The following is a 23,152-nucleotide window of genomic DNA, read 5'->3' as shown; positions in this document are numbered from 1 at the left end:
TTCTAGGGAATTAAACAATGGAAAGAATTATTGCGAAGGACTATGATTATAACATACGGGGGTACATTAATGTGACGGTGTGAGATCCTCGGCGAGGGAGTGAAGCGACCGAGTGGGGGAGGGTGTTGGAGGGGCATACCCCTCCCCACGGTAGGGACTTAAAAAAAAAAGTATAAAAAGTCGCGTTTATAGAGCATATGTTCAAACATAGTAAAAAAAAAATCACTGCGAAGGACTATGATCATAACTTATGCAAACTATTCGTTAATTTACTATAAATACGAACAGAGTGAGCGAGCCACCCCCACTTTGCCATTCGTCTGGATGTATTCGTTAAAAGCTAAAACATAATCGCATTGTTCGAGCAATAAAAATCATTCTTATATTGATAGAAAGCATAGAAGAAAAGGGAAAATGTAGGGTTTACTAAAGTTCCACTATAAATGTTCCACGGGGCACACTCGAGGACGCGAAGCTACCATCTTGATATACACTAAATTTACACATAAGTAAATACCAGTGTATAGTTAATTATGTATATTGTTAGTGTATTATAATTTTCGCCCCGTTAGGGGCGAAAATTTTGCATTTTCAGTTATGAAATTGACAACTTTTAGAAAAGAAAAGTGTCTTTATGTTCATTTTGGTCTTATAATAATTCATTAATTATTTGTTGTTTGTTTGTGTGTGTGTGTGTGTGTTTTTTTTTTTTACTTGGCAGCCCAAGGAGGGGGTTTAAACCCCCAAAACCCCCCTGTAGATCCGCCACTGATAAGCCAGATTTGCCATTCAATGCATGATGTAAATGATTGATGGTCTAACTACCCTTAGTATAGGAAGGGGAAAGTGAGAGGAAGAGTGTAGAGAGAAGCCTGAATTGAGAGTTCTAAAAAGATGCGTTTTCACTCAGATTTTAATTTATTGCTCTTGATAATTTGTCTCGGATTAGGCCCTACTGAGTAGATTATTCCTTAAAGTAGAGACACATATTTGCAAAATGAACGTTTATTGTTCGTTCTCCACTGTTCTCCATAGGATTTAGTTCCATGATTTTGGAATAACAAACACGACTTTGCTTTTTGAACGAAGGTACTACGAAGGATCTACTCATCTAGACGCGTTGTCACTTTTTTGTGCATTTAGTGACAGGAGGACACAGTTTGCGTCGGTAACTATTAGAAGATTTGGAGTGTAATCGCTGTTTTTGTTTTGTTTTGCTTTGTGTGTACGTCGTGCATCGTTTTGGTTAGAGTCCAACTCTTTCATCGGGAGTAGTTCAAGTACACTGTATGTGCGTGCATGGTAAAGAGGTTTTCCAACTCTTAGTACTCCGCGGATCCGTGTGTTGTTCTCACGTCAACCCAGCAGGCGCCCTCAAGTGTGCAGTGTACCCACACCGTGCATGATTATGCTCCGGTCCATTTTATTTCTTTACCTATCTTTATTCATTGATCGCACTCGACTCACGTGTGCACATAGAACGACGACTCGTCGACTTGCACGGTAAAGCCAAGAGTTCTTTGCAACCTACACAGCTAGCTGGCTACCTATATCTGGGCAGTGGGTCTTTGATGGAACATAAATCAGCTGAGAGTGCATTCTGCTAGGTGCGAGGAGAATACGAAAAGTCTGGTAGGTGCAGAGAGAGATTTCGTTTGATCGCCGGCAGTAAGTACAAACGCGTGTGGCAGTCGACACACACTAGTCTCGATATTTGATTATTATAGTAGACGCAGCTACAGAACGAATATAATATGGAACATACTGTTGAGATCGCCAGCGGCAGGAGGGGAGACTGATCGGAAGCTGGATGCCTGCGTACCTGGGACGGCGCGGGCGGCGCGAGAGATCGAGGTGTGGATAGACTTCACGAGATGAGGATGCTGTCAACTTTTTAGGCTAGCACATCCATACGCCATACGGGATTGTTACATCTTACGTGCAACTGTAAATATAGTTACCGTTCTTGAATTTGGGAGCGTCAAAGAGGATCAAGTAAGGGTGAGACCCTTGAAATACCTGCTACTTGACCGTGCTACAGATATCATTAAAGTGAAAACTAAGTTTCGGTAAGTGCTTGAGAACCCGTCTAGCACCATTTCAATTTTCTTGCAATATATCGAGGCATATACTAGTATTATATCGAAAGAGTCCACTAAGAAACTTACCTGGCTGAAGTGGTTTGCCAGAATGATGAGTCAGTTTGGAGTATTTTGAGAAAAATAATAATAGTAGGAAAACCGACTTTTATTCTAGAAGTAGAACTGAAGGCTCCAGACTAACTCGGTCTCGGGGAAAAATTCGACCCTACTTCAGACAATTCACACGCAGTTCGTGATCGCCACATTCTACTGGCCATGCACTGCATAATACCAAATGGGGCCTAACTGAATGGACAGGAAAGTGCGTGCTAACGTAATCCTTTACAAACAAAACAAAAATGATGGCGCGCAGTCCTCAGTTGCTGAGACGCGAGGTCTTCGGAGTTTTTGTTGTTGTTTATCAAGCGCCTTTGATTGTTTTAGAGGTGCTTGATCGGTGCACACTAATTTTGCATGCGCGCAAAAGAGGTTTTTTGATGCGCGCGTTGTAACAACTCGGACCATTACTGCGAGTATAGCCAGAACACGAAGCGCTAGTTTATACAGGTCGCTCCCATAGGACAACACTGTACAATCAGAGGGACAACCATTATACAACTCATCCCGCCGTCAAAGCAAAGCCGAGTTATCCCCGAGTCCGAGTTTAGCCTGACCCCGTTCGGGTAAGTACTGAGACTGAACCTTTTTGGTTAATATTTCGCATTTTCGGCGTTACCCATCGAATATCTTGTCATAACATCGTTATCCTGCACATTTCCTAAGCATACGTTCACATTTGGGAGCGAAATTTGACAACTTTTGCAGGCGTACCAGAACTTTGTTTGGGCTTTAAACAGGACAAATCTTAACACACAGTTAAAATCTTCTAGTTGTTCTATCTGAGGGTTTAGAGAGCTGGGCTGAGCCTGTGACAGTGTGAGGTCTTGATCCCGTCGAACACTTCCGAGTGAACCTTTCCAGACCAAATCTAAGACTTCTAGCAGTTACACCTAATGTTAGTCACCTTGACGATACCCGGCATTAAATCCAGTGAGTTGGATTGAAACTTTACTGGGCACACCACCATTTTCCATTTTTCACCCTTTTTTTCTAAATATGCACAGCCCTATTGAGCTGTCGCTGTAAATACACAAGTGTCGCATGGTGTCTGTTCAATGGCCAGGCTATTGTGTTCTTGTAGATTCTAAATGTATGTTTGTTTGTTTTTTTTTTCACTTTCTATCATGACTCGAAGTCTTATCCTAATCTTATTGTATTTTCAAGTTTCTGTTTGAACAATTGGAATTATAGAGAGTGATAGATATATTAATGTTAATGTCATTTCCAGGATTGATAGTAGGGCCTACAGTGCACTCTCATAATAAAAAAGAAAAAAACGTGAACACGGTTATAACGAAATTCCTGTTAATTACGAAATTCTGGTCACATTCTGGAAAATCCAGGTCACAAAATTATCGGCTCTAGAAATGTGTTTTGGTGTGAGTTTCTTCAATTTATCTCCCTCTACAAATGAACTTATGTTATGATCGCAACTGCTGATCTGTAAATTAACAATCATTAGTTGGAAAAAAGGAACCAGCGTAGGTCTTGAACCTGCCGTCTGCTGCTTACCAGGCAGCGACACTACCACCGTGCTATCCCATGTTGCTGGCAGTGACACAATGAACTTGGAACAAATACCCAACAAGCTCTGCAATTCCAACATTGTTATGTTACACAAGTAGTCCAAGGTGGACAAGGCATATTAAATGAAAGCAAGATATTATTCAGAGAGATGAAGGTTCAGGTGTGAGTTTCTTCAATTTATCTCCCTAGGAGCTACAAATGAAATTTGTTAAGATCGATCGCAACTGCTGATCTGTAAATTAACAAACAATAATAATAATATCTTGCTTTTACAGAGGCTGAGCTGCTGTTCAAATTGTAATCTCTCATCTAAGTTGGCAAATTGCTGTGCCCATTGCAAGGTTTTTCAGATGCTGTAGTGTTGTGCTACAATCTACCTAAACATTGACTAACCTTTACTGTGCTTTCTTTAACACCGTCTGACACAAATATCACAAAACTACTTGCCAGTGAATATATGGATTCTGTAATCTGTATTGTACTACCACTGGCTTGATACTTGGACCTTTCTGATTGACAGGGGGCAAAGATTGACTGTACAAATGTAGACCAAGTTTGGAGGAATTATCTGAATGCCAATGAAAGAGAATGGCAAGTTACATCTTAGAACTTTACCAGCTATAGAGCCTTTGCTCATTAGGTCAAATGTCAGAAAGTAAATCAATCAATGCATTGAACTCTACTGTAAAGGAATAATGTGCCAGTCAATATGCTGGCTTTTTCTCCATACAAGTCATTTAATATACCAATGCTGTCACCTAACCTAAGAATAGATAAAATCATACCAGTTTGAATGGTTGCTGCCTGCCTTGAACAATGGTGAACATTGCTTGAAAGCTGCAATCTGCACTGGAAAATTGCATGTGTTATACAGTGTATATGGCTGCAAACTAAGATTTTATAAACCAATGATACTTGGTATGCATCTGCAAGAATCATAACAAGTGAAGGAGGCAGATTATGAAAAGGGAGAAGAAGAAGATGATACAAACAGTACTGCTGATGTGTGTATAACTAGAGTATAAAGTGTGTTATATTGACCCAAGCATCACTTTACAAATAAATGTTTTGAAGAAATGACAAGTACAGTTAAAATGCTGGGATTAATTTTCTGATATCCCAGTATGTTTTGTTAGAATATTATTCAAAATCCAAGTTCATTGATAAATCACACAGTGTTGCCTACCTTTGAGTATTGGGCAATTTCTCGTTAGCAACAGCCGATGAAAATACTATGCATCAATGATATCTATTGTTCACTGAGATGAGTAGATTTTGGATATAGATGCAGGGCACATATCATTTGATATGATTGATGTGGTGCTTCGACATTTCTCTTTTTGAGATTTTTCAATGGGGATAAAGTTTCCAGGTCTGTTGAATAGATCGTAGCAAGCAAATGTAATGGTATTATCAAGTTTCCCGTCATTCAGATTTGTTGCACTGTAAAATAATACCTTGTGATTTATCAATCTGACAATTGCAGACCAATAAGAGGTACAAAATGCACAGAGAAAGGCAAACACAAAACTATATTTCCTTGATGCATTTCCTGTCCCTTTGTAAGATGTAAAAGGTGTTTGATGTGCCTAGAAATATTTTGAGATGTGCAAAGAAAAAAAAGAAAAGAAGCGAGCTGGGCTTGTTTATCATCATGTGAACAATAACATGAGTGTTTTTGTGTCGAGGATTACATCCTATTGTAGATTTGTTGTAGAAATAGTGAATATGAATTCAGTGTTTATCTATTCCATTTTAACAATCTGAACAATTTGTTTAAATTGACAATCATTATGTTCATTATTTCATACTATCTGTAAACATCATGGGTACTAATGGATTTCTCAACTTGGTAAAATGGGTATGATTGATTGATTGATTACGTCTTTAGAAATGAACTGTTCCTTAGTCTTGGATTATCAACCAGATGTCATTCTTTTTTTTCTTTTCTTTTTTAGGTCACAATGACATGAATGTTGTAAAACCATCCTGCATCAACATTTCATGTGCTGACTTGGCATCATCTACCAAGTTCTGTGGTTGCAGCCAATAATTCAAGGAGGAGGAAGAAGGAAAGAGGAGTGGAAGAAATACAAACCACTGACCAACAGTTGGCAGCATTATGGCCTACGAGGGGTCATCATCCCTGGTATGGCAGGCCCTTGGATGCCTGGCTGGGATTGACTGGACAGCCCTCTTTTTCTGGTGTCTCATCACGTTCTCTCTCTGTCTCGTGTCGATCCTCCTCATCAGTATCTTCATACCTGTCACTGTAAAGGTAAGTTTCCATTCCACTTGAGTGCCTGTGTGAACACAAGAAGAAAGGTGCATTTGATAGGATGCATATGAAAGGGCGCGTGTGTGTAGAAACATTTCCTAACATACACTAACTGTAGGAGAAGAGCTATAACATGACACTCAAAAATACACGCACACCTATGCACAGACACACACACACACACATACTGGCTGATTCCCATCACTTCCCCAAATGCTGCTTACAGTAGCCCGGATCTGCCAGGTCACACTTGGTGAGAGGTCTCTGTGCTCTCCACAAATGTCGTAAGTCCATCCCGTTTCTCATCACATTTTGCATGCTAACCACTGGACATTTCCCTTGTTGAAATGAAAAAGTTTCTGATACATTTTTTGACAAATTGTTGATTTGTACTATTCCTGCACAACTTTGGCCTTTCTATTACAAATATGAAAATGTTGCTTAAAAGGAAACGTCCTAGTTAAGAAAGGCTCAAGCTCGTTTTACAGAGTTTGGAAAAACGCAAGCAATTGCTAGCAAGACCAAGCAAAAGGTCCATTATAAATGGTTTTAAGCAAATGTGTAGTCTCTAAGCAACTTCTTTCAGGCAGGAAGCAATTGTTTACAGATGCTTGCTAGCAAATGCTTTTTATGCATTCAGTATGGCCTGTTATGAAATTGGTTCAAGAATGTAGCCAATCAGAAGTGCTGAAATGAGCCATGTGTGCGCTCTTTAATTTTTTACTGAAATGCACAGGCATGCAAAAAGTGTACACCAAGAAAGCATGACATTTCAGCATGTTATCTTGTGGCACATTCATTATGGATTGTTTGATATAGCCGCTATACACACTAGCAGTTTTGGCTGTCTGTGTGTAGCTTAGCATTATGTGCGCATTCGACCGATCGAGGAGCCAGAACGTGGCATGGGCCTACCTATTTGCATGGGACATGCGCGCAGCATGAATCTAAACAATTTACGCAGTCATCTGTATGACCAATTGAAGGATGGCCCAATTGTATCAAAATACAAAGTTTTATCAGCTGATATCATACATAGACCCATTTTATGAACCAAATAATGCACAGGTTTAAGTGTGTGACGTTAGTGGGGATGCAGCTCACTCGCAGGTGTGCACCATTATAAATATGTGTGCTGCATCTCTGATCCCAAGCTCCACTAGTACACTCTCACCTGTGCATCATTTGTATTGAGAAAAAAATAATGGAAACCTTGCAACTGATACTTTAAATACTCATTGATGTTTTGTTTGATCCATCCCTCCAGGATCATAGAGGATACAATATAGGTCTCCAATAATGGTCTATTGAGATTGTGAAATGATGTGGGAACATGCTTGCATTCACAACAAAGTGTTCATGTGTCTTGGTTGCAGTTGTGTTTTATTGACACGCTGCTTTGCCCAACAATATTTGAAGCATTGGACCATGAGAGTGGTTGGCTGGTTGCCTTGGCACTAGAACAAGCAATATTGATGGTAATCATGTTAACCACACGGCTGATTTTGTTGTTCCTTTCTCTCGGACATGAAAACGAGAAGTCTATTACTCAAGAAACAAGAAAATTATAGCCCATATGGGTCAAATCCACTACATGTATGGTGCAATTCTAAAATTTCAGCAATTATGACTACAAACTGTATTTTGCCTAGAAAAAAAAGATCTGTAAAGAAATTAGACACTGCTACAAATTTTGTAAATGTGATTCTTGCATCTCATTTATCCAGTGGCAAGTGCTATTGAAGTTGAAACAGATTTACAGGGAAATGAAGCTGGAAGAATGTGTTGTGACCTCAGATCTAGATGATATATGTTTGAAAAACAAACCCTTTTGCTATATAAAAAAATCTGTCCATTTAAATGTATCGTAGATTTCAAACATTCAAAATGACATCTGTAATACAGGTTACAGCCAGATGCGTATGATTGTAGCCTGTATAGTGTCATTTTGAGGTCATAACTGTACATGGCCTTATCTCCTGGAAAGAATGTATAAAATTGGTGATGTTTGTTCATAACATATGTTATGTAATGCATGAGTTACAAAATATTCAATTTCATATGTTACAGGGTATCTAGATAAAAAGAGCTGGTATTATGGTGTGTCATTCTGTCTGGACTGCAGTGCATGCGTGTTGTGGTATCATCGGAATGTTGTCACGATAATGTTGGGGTGATGTCGGAATAATGTCAAGGTAATTACCTTAGCTGGCTAGGGTAGAATCTGGCAAAAGTTAAAATGACAATGTTATTTTGTGTGACAAAAAAGATTACCCTGATGTTGTCGCGGTAACTCTGGTTTGAAAGGCTGTGTTCAAATGGGGCTATAGGCTCCCTTTATGTTGGATTGCATGAATGGAAATGACTTGTTCCTACAGTGATAACAAGATACAAACTGTGTTTCTAGAGAGAAAGGATGATACACATGGAGTGCTCTGAACGACATCTTTTTCCCTCACATTGATAATCATATTGATATGCAGTCAACCAGACATCCTACTTTACATGTACACTCTCTTCTTGCACTTCAATTGCTGCAAATTTGTGACAAAAAAAAAGTTGCTGTTCAATACATGAGAAATTTCCCTTTTGAAGTGCTTATAATGGAGATGCAAGTTATACTGAGTAGTTGACCATGAAGTTACATATAAAACTTTGATTTTCTTACAACTTCAACTGGTTGAAATGGTTTCAATATAAGAACTTGCTAGTCCTCAAACTTTGCTGATTTTTTTTTTTCTACTAATATTGCTGCTTTCCCTCAATCCACATGTATTTGGGCTTCACTCTCCTTAAAGTGTCTTGCTTGCACTCACATCTTCAGTAAATTTCCTGCGTTGGATATTTGAAAGTCTTCATGAAATTTAACAAGAAGAAAATAGCATCCTTTCTAGCACATTATGTCATGATTGAGCAAGATGATCATCATTTAGATTTTCGATCCTTGGCTTGATTGTTATGGTTCTGTTTATTGCAAGCCATTGCAAGAGCTGTGAGATGATGGTGTAATCACCTCCTGTAATACTGGTTTGACATTTACATCACGTTTCCATCAAAGCGTGTGAAATATTGAGGTGCTGTAACTTTATATTTTAAGATTTGTCTGTTAATGAAAGTGTCGTGCTGTTTATTAGGCTTGACTCTGATACCTGAGGTCGACTTGACTCTTTTACCTGAGGTACCTACAAGATGGAGTAGAATTTCCCTTTAAGTCCTATACCAGCAACTCTAAAGTATCTTTGCTTGCCTGGAAGTCACATGTTCATGCCAATGAATAGTCTCTGTTCTATTGTTCTTTCATGACACCATACTGTATAATATTTTGGCATATCTTGTGGTACAAAAGTACTGTAGCTCGAGTACAAAGTTGCTGCATTGCTTGTGGTAAGTAGGCCTAATACGGATGTACTGTGAGCGTATTTTCGAAAAGGAATCACTGTATGTTTGCAAGATCATTTTGTTACCAGTTGAGATGGCTTTCACGCTGTGCAGTTTCAGGAGTACTGTATAAAAACAATGTCTGATATACTATCGCATCATCTGAGGTTAAAACATTGCTTGAATGCTCTTGTACTTTGTGCATTGTATATTGCGCTGCATGTTTCTTATTACGAGAGAAAGAATGTTGATTATGATACCAACAGGGGTTTGCGTCTGTGATTGGACAAGTGATTTTCATACTACACGTAGCTTATAATGCTGTAATTTGAATACTTTTTCTCTTAATATTCACTAGTGTGTATATGGTGTTGTTCAGTACAATGTTCTACACTCTAGACTAATTCATCACTACTCGTTGCTGTTACTCTTAACACAAGAAATGTTCTTTCTACAGTGTATGACTATAAAGCTGCAAATATCTACCTGGTTAATTTTGCATGTTTTTAATTCCGCAGAATCAAAATATGAAATAGTGTTACATCAGCAACAAATTTGTCTGCTCTGATTTTCATACTACATTCATGTCGAGCAAAATTATTTCTGCACCATGAAAATTTCCAGTCATACACAACTGAATTCACAAGTGGCCTGTAAGTTAGATGATTTACTAATATTCAAATCATAATTCATCCTGAATAGTACAGACTGGAGGATGTTCAAATTGCCTGTGCATGTGTCTAAAGGCGTGTTTAAATGCTTAACTTTTTGGCACCATGATCATCATATTTAAACATGATTAGTGCAACACATGGTTGTGTCCCTACTCATTTGGAGATAAACACTGTTTCAAAATGCACAATAGGTGCATTTATGATAGATGATTCTCTCTTTTTATGAAGCTTACAAGTAAATGCGAGTATCATGCATGCTGAACAGGTCTCTACCATAGGGTATATACTTCTAGTTTTTCAACAATGGGCAGTGCCTGTTCATGAAATCATTCTTTTCCTTGAGCTCGAAAAAATGTGAGCATAAATAGCACCACCGTGAATGTTGTTTTGGATCAGCATTTTAGAACTGAGTTTCAAATGCTGAGTCTGCCCTCACACACAAATTGAGCATAAAACACCCCAATGTGCTTGGATTTCACGACCCTGCTGCTAGCCAAAACATTTCAAGCGTGGATTCAACCTTTAAAAAAATCAAGTCAGGTGAAAGAGTAGAGGATGCTTGTCATTAATCATTATACCATTACAGATCATTCAGGTGACTCAATTATGAGGAGCTTTAGTTTGTCCATTTCACAATTTTTAAAGCGTTATCTAATTTCAAAATCAAAGCTCTGTCCATTTGTGGTATCGTCATAATTTCTTGGTGTATTTATCGCACAGAGATGTCAATTTAAAATTGCCTTTTGGATGAAAGCTGACTCATTTACCAGCTGCAGATATGGTTGCTTTGGGACTTGTACATCTCATTTGTTTTTATACCCCTGCCAAACGAAGTTTGAAGGGGGTATATAGGAATCAGCGGACGGTCGGGCGGTCGGTCGGGCGGTCGGTCGGGCGGTCGGGTGGTCGGTCGGGCGGTCGGTCAGGCGGTCGGTCCGTTGCAAATCTTGCGTCGCGAACTACTTCCTCAGTTTTCAACCGATTCCCATAAAACTTGGCACAGATGTGTGCCTTGGGTTGTAGATGTGCAAGACGTATTTTTTGACAGTACCCAAAAGTACGTTGCCATGGTAACGGCATATTATGGGCAAAAATGGGTACAAATCTTGCGTCGCAAACTCCTCCCACAGTTTTTGATCAATTTTTATGAAATTAGGTACAGATGTTCATCTGAATATGTTAATGTGCAAGACACATATTTCCGCAGCGGTATTGGCAAAAAGTGCGTTGCCATGGTAACGGCATGTTATTGGTAAAATATAGGGCAAAATGCTTCATGGCAAAACTGCTTCATCAGTGTTCTTCCAATTCTCATGGAATTCATATTGAATGTTTGTCTTAGGATATAGGTCAGCATGACACATTTCTTGACAGTGACAAAAAGTATGTTGCCATGGTAACAGCTCACATATGAGCCAAAATGATGGAAAATTTTGTGTTGCAAACTACTTCCTCAGTTTTTGCCCAATTTCCATGAAACTTGGTACAGATGTGTGCCTTTGGTTGTAGATGTGCAAGACGCATTTTTCGACAGTACCCGAAAGTACGTTGCCATGGTAACGGCATATTAATGGCAGAAGATCAAGGAAAGATCTTGCGGATTTAACTACTTCCTCAGTTTTTTGACCAAAGCTTATGAAATGTTGTTTTGACCAAAGCTTATGAAATGTTGTTTGGCGGGGGTATAACCAGTCGCTGTAGCGACATTTCTAGTTTATTTTGTGATTGAATGGAAAGACACTTGCATCTCAAAATGTGATATGCACATACATCACCTTTGAAAATGATGGTTTGAGCATTGTTTTGTACAAGTGACATCATTGTTACGATCATTTTCTGAATGGCTTTATAAGAATTTGTCATAGAAAACTACACGATTTATAATCTGTGTGCAGTGAGATATGTGCTCAAAAACTGTCAGGATTGTCATCGACACAGTGCACAAAGTTTTCCCTTGGTCCATACTGCTAATACTGAGATTTTGGAGTAATGAGATTTGACATACTTTTAAACATAGATGTGGAAGATTTCTAGGCATTTGTTTTTTGTTCTGTGTATTATTTTACAATTTGCTTGTGAAACAGATTTAGAGCTCCTCATCCAATAGGAGAAAATAAGCCAGATGAGGATTCAGTTTCCCTTTAGAATACATGTAGGGTGTGCACAGTATATTAGTCTAAATCCCAAAGCTAATTTTGTCACTAGGTACCTTGTGCAAACCAGAAGCAATTCTCCTCATGCATGTGATGTTGAGGGCATTTCATTTCCCTCCAGTTCTTGCCAAGGTCAGTCTTCTCAGAGGCATGGCATGCATGGTCCATTAGTCTTGTTTGCAAGTAAATGTCATCAGAATACTGACAGCAGTACTTCATATGAAAAAGGCAATGCATTTGCAAGAAAGAGTCAGTCTCATGAGAACCTTCACACTGAAGCGAGAAATATTTCATTGGTCTTATAAGTGATGAGAATGTCATAGCAGATCCTTTTGTACAATATGATATATTTTATATGTATATGTATATATATATATATATATATATATATATATATTATATCGTCTGTTGAGAATGAGAAGGGCTTTAAGTCTTCTCGAACACTATGGGTTTAGTGGCAACTTAACGCCCTTATCATTCTCAACCGACGATATATATATATATTTTTTTTTTTGGGGGGGGGGGGTTGTGATGCAGAAAAATTCCATACATCCCGTATCATATTTTTTTGAGCGTTTCTTCATTTGTATGTGTCTACACACTTGAACCCCCTTATACCCTTTAGGTTTGAAAGTCTCTATTGATTCGTAAATATGTTTCATTATCATTGCAGCCAAATTATAGTGATGTGAGAGTAAGGCACTCTATTCTCTGTTTTCCAGTTATTTTGAATTATTTAAGATGCTGCAAAGAAAGATTGAGACACAAACATTACTCTTGGAAGGAAATTGGAATTATTTGTTACTGTTTTATCTTTTTTGATTGGTAAGAATAAAAGAAGTCCAGTATTACTAGCTTCGGTAATTTTCATGGTCTTCACAAAGTTGTAGTGATTTTGTATTGAACCAGGATTTGCCAGTCCACAGAAGCAAAAGTGAAAGTAGGTGAAATTTTTAGTTAGATATTGAAGATTTTTGGAGCTTAGTTAGGTTGAAATAATTGTCATCATTCATAAAATGCAGCAGGGGATGCTGAGCTTGTTAGTCAAGTTTGTTCATATTTTCAAGTGTTTATTCTTTGAAGAAATGATTGATTGCCGCTGAAAGAAGCTTCATTATGAACATTGTTCTTATTGTCTTCAGAGAGTTGGTCTTACTGAATTTAATCAGCCTGCCCAGCAATACTTAAAGATTTAAACGCATTCTGTGTTAAGTCAGTAGGGGATGGGCATTTGTTATGCAAAACAGAAATTGTATGCAGAAGGACACTCATTAAAACTGGCAAGAGATTGCATATATACACAGAACTTGTCAAGTTTACACGTAGCTTGATGAGCAAATTTGCCAATGTCTACCATTTCCCTTTGACAATAATGAGAAGGAAATATGTGTAGAGTGCCAGTCATTAGATTTAATGCTCTTTAAGGAAGCTGCTTTAGTATCAGAGTCCTTTGTGTTACAGAGTTTTGTAATTGGATCCTGTTGTTGTTTTAAAAGGTTCCTGGGTCAGTCATTGACTTATGATTGGTATCTTAAGAATATCCCCATACATAATAAGTATTCTAACCATAATTGATGTATGTAGCAGTAGCTTACAGGCCACTTTTCTGCATTGGTCATGCGATATTAGTGACTGTCCTCAATAAACTGGTGTGCCTAGTGGATTCATGAGTAGGCCTAGATCGTTTTGGTGTCTTGTCACTGGGAAAAAAAACTCTATTTGTTGAATAATTTCAGTGCTATATTAGGCAGTGGAATTTTGCATTGTACATTTGTGCAACTGAATTTCTTGGGTGTCCTGTGTTGTTAATTTTTTGTTGTCCAAGAATTAAGGAAAGACCAACTAAACCATTATCATTCATTCCTATGCTGACTTGATAACCATGATGCATTTTTCTTTTGTTTTACAAAACCCCAATTGCTTTCAATACAATTAATTTGTAAACATGGGGTCTAGGCCAATTACCTCTGGGCAAAAAACCCAAGACCCTTTCCCTGACCCTAACCCTAATCCTAACCCTAATCCTAACCCAAACTCTAACCCTAAACCTAATCCTAACTCTAACCCTAAACCTAACCCTAATCTTTACCTTTTCACCAACCAATATTTAGCGGGAAGGGGGGGGGGGGGGGATAGTGGCCCTGATACATGAACTACATGTACCAGTACTAGTATGTCTCCAATTGGCCAGTGTGAACATTTACCATCATGTGATGTATCTCATTTTGCTGTTGCTTTTGCTTCGTAAAGCTACTATTTTCCATTTGAAGAAGAAGAAGAAGAAGAAAAAAGACAGCTGTGGTGCTTTGAAATAGTTCTGAAATGTGAGTTGGCAATGGAATGACCTATGTAAAAATGTTATGAGTATTATCATTGTTGAGTATCGTGCAATATATGAAATGTGAACAGTAATTTTATTAAAATTGTTTCTAGAGTACCGTAAACCATCTAAAGTTATGTTTTTTGAGAAAATTAGTGATATCTCCTTATATTTGTGGCTCTATTGCAAAATTTTTACATGGTAGGATATTTTGTGATACAACTAAACAATACTTTATGCATCAAATGTGATAGCTCAAACATTTTTTTAATCACTGCTGTCAATGGTAAACAGTGGCTTGATATTGTTTCAGTACAAGATGAGTAGACTGTTGAGGGAGATACTAGTAAAGATCGTATCTGGAAAGTTTGTTGACCCTGACTGAGATCTGTATGATTCAGCGGGGGCCCCAGTTAGGTTGCCAAATTCTTTCACTCATAGACTGCAGAGTAAACAAAGAACCCAAACAAATGCTGGCGCAGTGCTGTAGTGTGGTACAGTAGTACTGCTGTGATATGTTTTACTGTTAAAAAAGAAAAAGAAAAAGATAAATCATTGCCAAATGTATTTGGTAATGGGAAATGATGTGAAGGTCGCCTTCTTGTTTCTATAACTACAATCAAAACATTGCTGTCAATGACATGTACAAACACCCCTTTTATTTTCAGATACATTTGTGTGGTACAATGTATGTGGCCATGCTTGTTTCTGACAAGGCATCCATGTACAATACCATATCTTTACCTAGTCACTGCAAACCTAGGTCATTTGATGCATGCTCCATAGTAGACTTTGCATAGCCCTATAGTTATTCATAACAGTGAAAGGTTACTGGTACTTCTTCATTAGCCAAGTAATATGTATGATAGTAAAATACACCCCTTTTTTATCATGGATTTTTTTTTTTCATTTTACAATACAATATTTAACATACAGGTATTTTTAAAAGAAATACATCATATGTACTACAGCATGGCAACCTTATGCAGAGACTCCAACCTAAAGTATCTTCTGATCTGGAGATTCTCCCGCCTGAAACCCCTAGCAAACGGGAGACTCAAAGTTGATGTGTGCGAAGTGCGAAATTCCCAGGGTTTTAGATGCTCTCTGGTGCTATGTAAGGCTTATTTTTTCAACATACGATAGAATATGTAAGAAATCCTATCCAACGGGAGACAAAGAGCCAGGGCGGGAGAAATTAAATCTCAAACGGGAGAACGGGAGATTTTGCAAAAATGGGTTTTCGGCGGGAGATCTCCCGTCGAAAACGGGAGAGTTGGAGTCTCTGCTTATGTAATTTCCTATTTTCCCATGTTTACTTTGTCTCTCATACTGGTATCTGTAACCACTGTTGAACCACCAAGGCATTCTACACTGTAGATACTGTAATACTATACAAGCAGCAATCACATTGGACTGTAGCTGTGGTTCAGGTACAATGCAGACGGGATGTGGGAGTTGGGTCACAAAAAAAAAAGTTTGATGAACCCACTTCCCAATGCTATTGAATGGAAGCCAGGAAAGTTTGTTGACCCACTTGTTTTGCCCTTACTCTTTCCACCTCTCTCCCTCTCTCTCCCTCTCCATTCCCGCTCCCAAGTCCCTTTTGATATTACAAGGTAATCAGATTATAATATGGGTGTACCTCTTGGGTGTATTTTGTTTTCCTTCCTGAAAACTGCAAACGTAAAAAGTTTCTGAAAGTGAAATATCATGTGAATTGTTGCCAACCCTTAGTAGTATTTGATTTTATGGGAGGGTTGGGTTTGAGAGAGAGAGGTGTAGAAGATTATAGTTGTAGAACAGAGTGGAATTGAAGAGTATCAACTTCTCATTCGCAACACTACAGTTTCACTATGAAGGTCCCACCCACAGTCAAGAGTACAACTGGCTTTTCACTAATTCTCAGAGCTTTGGCATTGAGTTCTTCTTTTATTGATTTCTTCTTGGTGCAAAGTCCCCTCTCCTGTAACAAAAAGTTGGTTTGGCTGAATGCAAGAACAACCAATATAATCAATTTGGCATGAAACCGCCATGTGAACAAGCCATGTGTCCAACAAATACTCTGTGTTTGTGTTGAGAAAGTACAGTATACATGCAACAATGCCCCCAAAACAACCACGCCAAAAGCAAAGAATCTTTATGATCCTAATGTATGATGACATCTGATGAATATCAATATATCTTGAGCAAATATGGCCATGGTGTGTTAAATGTTTGTGGAAAATGCAGCTCAGAATTGTGATGTGTTTTCTCAACTTTTATAGAATCAAAATTGCTGCTTTTAGACCAGATGTTTGATATCTCACAGCAGGGCAAACCTTTGGTGCTACATAGCAGACTTTAATTGGAACATGTCTGCATGTATTTGATGTAGTACTGCTTATGTTCATGAGTTCACTGTAGGACTTTATATCATTAATGGGATTTGATAACAGAGATATATTTATGGAGTCAAAGGTCATAGAATGAACCTTTTTCATACTAAAGCACTTCTACCTCGCTTATATGAAATTTCTTTGATTCTCATTTCCCTGAAAAAAAATCATGATACTGTGTGATGTACATTTTAGAAATGATTACATATTCTCTATGACTGGGGAAGTCAGTCACTGTAAAACCAAACATTTTTGTGGGCATTTTAATTTTGCAAATTTCGGGAGAGCCAAGATTCACCAAATTAAAATGCACACGAAAGTGCTTGTTTACACTATACATGTAATGCATTGGTTTCGAGTGGCAGTTTGCAAAAAATTCATGCTGCAAAAAAAGGCTGTCAGCTCCCACTCGCAAAAATGTCATACCGCAAATATGTTTCTTGCTTTACAGTACATTAAGTCACACATTAAAGCTCATTTATATTAATTTTTCATTTGTGATGCACATGAAAAGTGAATGCAAGAGATGTTTTGTCATATTTTGATAATAGTGGAATACCTGACAGGATACTATGATGATTGATAGCCGACAAGGGGGTACAATTTATCTATTTTTATTGAAACCAAGTTTCTTGCATCTATTGTTGTGATATTACTGCCATCATTCAAAATAACAGTTTTTCAAATCATCCACAATATTTGTTCTTCAGGATCAAGCTCAGATTTTGTTTTCCTAATTTGAGTTTAAGAAAGAGAAATAAGATCAATTTCACACACACACACACACACACACACACACACACACAAACAAACCCAAAACCACCTAATAGTTATCATGATTGTAAACTCAGGAAAGATGGAATGGGAGGGACTGCACTTCATGCCAGGTGTGTAAGGAGATTTTTAATTATATTCCACATACTGAGAATCTTGCTATAGGATTGGTCAAGAGCTGATCACGTGATAAAGCGTAGTTTTGCCCATCACATAACCTGAGAAGAAAAGTTTGTTACACTCTGTGATGATAGTCATTTTGTTTCGCTGATCTCTTAGTCCACACAGTCCTAACGCGTAATATAACTTACAAAATGTACACTTTTGAGTACGCGCGAAATAAAAGTGCGTTGCACTGTGGTCTATCATTTGACCTAGGTCAAGTGATAGACCACAGTGCAACGCACTTTTATTTCGGTGCCACGCGAGGGGCGCGGAGCAAATTTGTTGTTTTGTCATCTACGCGCATACGTCTTAAAGGACAAGTTCACCTTCATAAACATAAGGATTGAGAGAATGCAACAATAATAGTAGAACACATCAGTGAAAGTTTGAGGAAAATTGGACAATCGATGCAAAAGTTATGAATTTTTAAAATTTTTGTGTTGAAACCGCTGGATGAGGAGACTACTACAGCTTGTGAGTCATATGCGTACAACAGTATAAAGAAAATGTAAAAGAAAATTCAACATATTTTCACTTTTTCGCATAATAAAAGAGCACTTGACTTGCCTCTTTCTAAAGGCGGGGGGAATAATATTACCCATAACATTTGTCGGTAACGAGTCAGGGGAATGTGTACTTTTTTCAAAAGATGGAATTTTGTGAAATTCTCTTTATATTTTCCTTATATTGTTGTACGCATGTGACATCTAAGTTATACATACACTGCAGTAGTCTTCTCATCCAGCGCTTACTGCACAAAAACTTCAAAAATTCATAACTTTTGAACGGATTGTCTGATTTTCCTCAAACTTTCACTGATGTGTTCTACTAATATTGCTACATTCTCTCAATCCTTATGTTTATGAAGGTGAACTTGTCCTTTAAGTAAACTACGTAGCCTAAGCCCTGAGGATACCGTAAGACAGCTAAAACGGTTTCAGATGTGGAAGAAAATGGGAATATCTAGGACCCTAGATCATATGTGGAATATAAAGCAAATAATCAACTTTTAGTTTCAGGCAATGAGACAAACTATCACTTCCTCGGCGATCTGAATGTGTACGCTATCTTTCCTCAGCTGCGCTTCGGAAAGATAGCTACAAATTTGTACATTCAAATCGCCTCGGAAGTGATAGTTTGTCCCATCACCTTCGAAAGTGTTGATTATTTGCTTACTATCATGTTTGCTTTATGTTATACAAGTGTGCCAACAGAAATTTGTAATGACTGAGCTCCACTACCCCTTCCCCCACCCCCCCCCCAAAAAAAAAAATGAGATGGCAAATGCAAGTTACCTCACAACTTGCTGACCACAAGGTGTATCTGGCCAGGTGTGTGTATGATACATTTGTTGCATCTTGTCAATTTTTGTGGGTGAATCATATCGCTTGTTCTAAAAAATATGACTTGGTCAACCAGGTGATGTTATAGGCTATGTGAGTCAGAGCATGGTTGTTTGGCAAGAAGAAGAAGAAGAAGAGAAAAAAAACTTTAGTCTTGTAACTCTCCCAACCTTTTCTGGCCTCATATGAACCCCTTCTGTCCTGCTAAGTTTGTACTAGCCTTAAAGGTCCAGTTTACCTTTGGGAGCAGTGATTTTAAAAAATATTCAAGATATCACATTTGATGCATATACGTAGGTTTGTTGTACCACAAAACATCCTACCATATAAAATTTTTGCAACAAAGCCTAGAATGTAAGGAGATATCAGTATTTTTCTCAATAAACTGTAACTGTAGATGGTTTAGTCTGGAAACATTTTTATTATAACTATTTCTCACATTTTGTATATTTAACAATACTTAACATCAAATTTACCGACACAAATTTTTACAGTGGTTGTTTCTATCCCTAACTCATATTTTAGAACTATTTTTAAGCATGGATGGTGGGTTTTTGTTTCATCTGCAAGTGGTAAATTATGCCTTTAAAGGGTAAATCCAGTCAAAACATAAGTAAGTCTGAGAGAGTAGAATATTACTGTAAAATGAGGAATGCTCACTTGCATTTTAATTTTGCGAATTTCATGAGAGCCAAGATTTGCAAAATTAAAATGCACATTAAAGTTCTTGTCTGCACTAAGCACATTGAATGTTAGAGTCAACTCGCGAAAATTTCATGCCGCGAAAAAGGGTGTTGGCCCCAATTCGCGAACATTTCATGCCGCGAAAATATCATGTTTTACAGTATAAGTTCAACAGTAAAATTTTGATCGAAATTGGGTGAAAAATAAGGTTAAGTGATGACATTTTGAAGTTTCGCTAATTTTTCAGGAAACAGTTCTTGAATTGTCAATATGAATATGCTAATTATTATGGCAAAGTGAGCATGTCATCCCCTCACAACTTGCCTTATAGTTTGTACATAAAATGTTGAAATTTCCAGTTTTTCATTCAAACACAGTTATGCCCGAGGCTCATATCCTGATTTGATCACTATTCCAAAGTTACTCAACCAGGAAGAACATCATGTTTTATAGACTTCAATGACAGAAACATTGATTTTTTTTTTTCATTTTTTGTACATGATCAATGGAAAATTGTGACGTTATGACATGGTCGGCTTACTCATTTGCATATTCATATCCACTGTACAAGAACTGTTGTGCAGATATTAGCAAAACTTCAAAGTTTCAAAACTTCCTTATTTTTCATTCGATTTCAGTCAATGTTTTACTGTTGAATTCATAAGACTTTACTTTTTTTATCAGACAAACTTATTTTTGGACTGGATTTCCTCTTTAAATATCAGGAACAGGAAGAGTTGTTATGATGATTAGTGAGCAGTAAGTATCACTAGTTGTAAGCTCCACCACTCTTTGTAAGAAATTAAGTGTATTTGGTTTGGTGTTGTATTTCTTCCTCATTTTGAATTTGGTAAAAACAGGAGGCAGAAGTTCAATATAAGTTTAGTTGTGGAGATTGTAATTTGAACTGCTGGAGTATAAGTGGTCAGAACCTAGTTCAAGCATCTGTCAAGTTTCTGTCGTTCCACCAGATCTGTACTACAGTAATTCTGGAGACATTATTCAAGTTACCTTAGTTAATGCGACTGTTTGATTTGTGTGTGTGTGTGTGAATTAGCAAAATTAAGGACTGAAGTAAGATAATGTTTTCAATCCAATATTTAAGCAGGTATATTGCTTATGGGAACCATCTCTCAAAATGTTGATAGCACAATTATGCATAGGATGTATACCATGTTTTGCAAAAGTCCCCCCCCCCCAAAAAAAAAAAAAAAAAATCCTTTTAAGAAGCAAGATTCTTATGAGTTACAAATTGTAATATTATTCTTGCCTCATACCACGACAAGTGTTTTGTCATAACAAGTTGCTCTACATACCATTATCTGTAGTAGGAGCTGTGAGGACATCACACCTTCAACAAATGTTTTACAGCCTTTTTCACCTAAATGGTGGTTTACCTCAAAGAATGATGTTCATATGAATGAAACAAGTGAAATCAAAGTAACAGACCAAGGAGTTACCTCCTTGAACAGACTAGGAAAGCTTTGAAATGAACTGGGCAGCAGCTCTTGAAGTTATGAGAGAATGTCAGTAAGTCATCTCAAACAGTATGTGGTGCAGACTTCATGATAGCCATCTTGGTGATACAGTGTTACTATTACTTGCTGCAAAGCTTCATTTAATATGGACAAAAATAGTTCAAGATTTGTATTTTTTGTTTCTTCCGTTTGCAAAGGAAGCTTACTTCCCTTTCTCTTGAGAATGCAGTGCAATATCCTGTATATTGAGCTTAGTCATTAAATCTTGCAGCTATTCATTTTTTTTTAAAATGAAAGATATTGTTATTGTGATGTGGCAGGAATGTGACTGGCACTGCCCTTTGGCAGTACCCATTAACTGTCATGTTGATAAATATCAAAAAGTTGACTTGTAATAATTTTACATTTTTACAGCATTTGCCCTGGTTTGCTCAACTATTCATAGATATAATGTATGTCTTAGGTACATGTATCATGGCATGTAAATTGTGCCTGTAGTTGAGTACATTTCTTCACAAGTTTCAGTTTACAGTGTTAGATATTGAGAGACGTACAACTTAAATCTATAAGCATGGGATACGGGTACTTATATGTGCAGGATTTAACTGCATTGATAGCATGGCTTGCTGTTTCTACATGTAGCTCTAGCAAGTATACGAAAACAAATGTCATGGTGAACCAAAATTTTGACCAATATTTTGACATGCATGCTAGGTGTGAATTTTAGAAATGCAAACATTTTGCATTCCAATTTCTTGAAGTTGGATAGCAGAATGTTGCAGTGGTTAATTTTCAGATACTTAATTTTCATGTGACTAACTTTGTTGTTAATAGATTAGAGAGCATTTTATACTTGCCTGCTTTAATTGCAATATGTAGCATGTTAATGCATACTTGTTATTTGTGTACTTCTTACCCTCCGCAGGATTTCTTCTATGCAATGGCTCTAGACGTCGTTCTCTTTAATCGCTCAAAGCTTCCAATGGTAGGAATGCGCCATAAGTAACATCTGACCAAACCCTCTCCCCAGCATGTGAAACCCCTTTTCACTCTGCACACTACCTTACCCTCTCCTGAAAACACCCTCATGGCAAGGCATTGCAAGCCACCATGATAGCCAAGTCACATTTACAGAGCCTGGTATTGGGTGACTAATAATTATGGTTGGTGTTTGTATACATATAGATGCATGTATTCATTGTATAAAGTGGTGAATGTAAAATGGAAATTCCATCCTTTTAAGTCAAGAAATTTCTGCATTTGCGAGAAAAGTTTTTAGCTCACCTGAGCCAAAGGCTCAAGTGAGCTATTGCGATCGCCCTTCGTCCGGCGTCCGTCGTGCGTCGTGCGTCGTGCGTCGTGCGTCGTGCGTCGTGCGTCGTCCGTCGTCCGTCGTGCGTCGTGCGTAAACTTTTTACATTTTCATCTTCTTCTTGAAAACCCCAAGACCGATTTTCATCAAACTTGGCAGGTAGCATCCCTAGGGGGTTAGGAACTCAATTTGTTAAAATGGGCACCATGCCCCACCCAGGGGGCCCCCAGGGGGGCCCAAACCCCCCAAAATTAAGGAATCTGTAAAAATCTTCTTCTCTAGAACCAGAAGTGATAGAGCTAAGTTAATACTATGAGTTAGTACATTGATGACTGTAGTTTCAAGTTTGTTCATGGCAAAATTAGGGGTGCCCCCCTTGGGACCCAGGGGAGGGGGGTGGGGAAGGGTTCTAATGGGGCCTAAATTGTACATTTTCATCTTCTTCTTGAGAACCCCATTACCCATTTTCACCAAACTTGGCAGGTAG

General features: G+C 37.9%; 1 protein-coding gene across 1 annotated transcript in view; it reads left to right on the top strand.

Moving 5' to 3' along the window:
* The first annotated feature begins 5,824 nt into the window (after window positions 1-5,824).
* LOC139721504 (uncharacterized) overlaps window positions 5,825-23,152 on the top strand; it is a 53,971-nt gene continuing 36,643 nt past the window's right edge. Inside the window, exon 1 of the mRNA XM_071632819.1 lies at window positions 5,825-6,006. Within this exon, the coding sequence (XP_071488920.1) occupies window positions 5,851-6,006 (156 nt within the window). The 5' untranslated portion in view covers window positions 5,825-5,850. The remainder of the gene's footprint in view (window positions 6,007-23,152) is intronic.

This window comes from Diadema antillarum, unplaced genomic scaffold (genome assembly GCF_040938485.1).
Source record: "Diadema antillarum isolate AM-2024a unplaced genomic scaffold, OU_Dant_1.0 scf00000145, whole genome shotgun sequence".
NCBI classification, from domain to species: Eukaryota; Metazoa; Echinodermata; class Echinoidea; order Diadematoida; family Diadematidae; genus Diadema; species Diadema antillarum.
The sequence above is the reverse complement of the archived record's forward strand: the minus strand, read 5'-3'. Positions and strand labels throughout refer to the sequence as shown.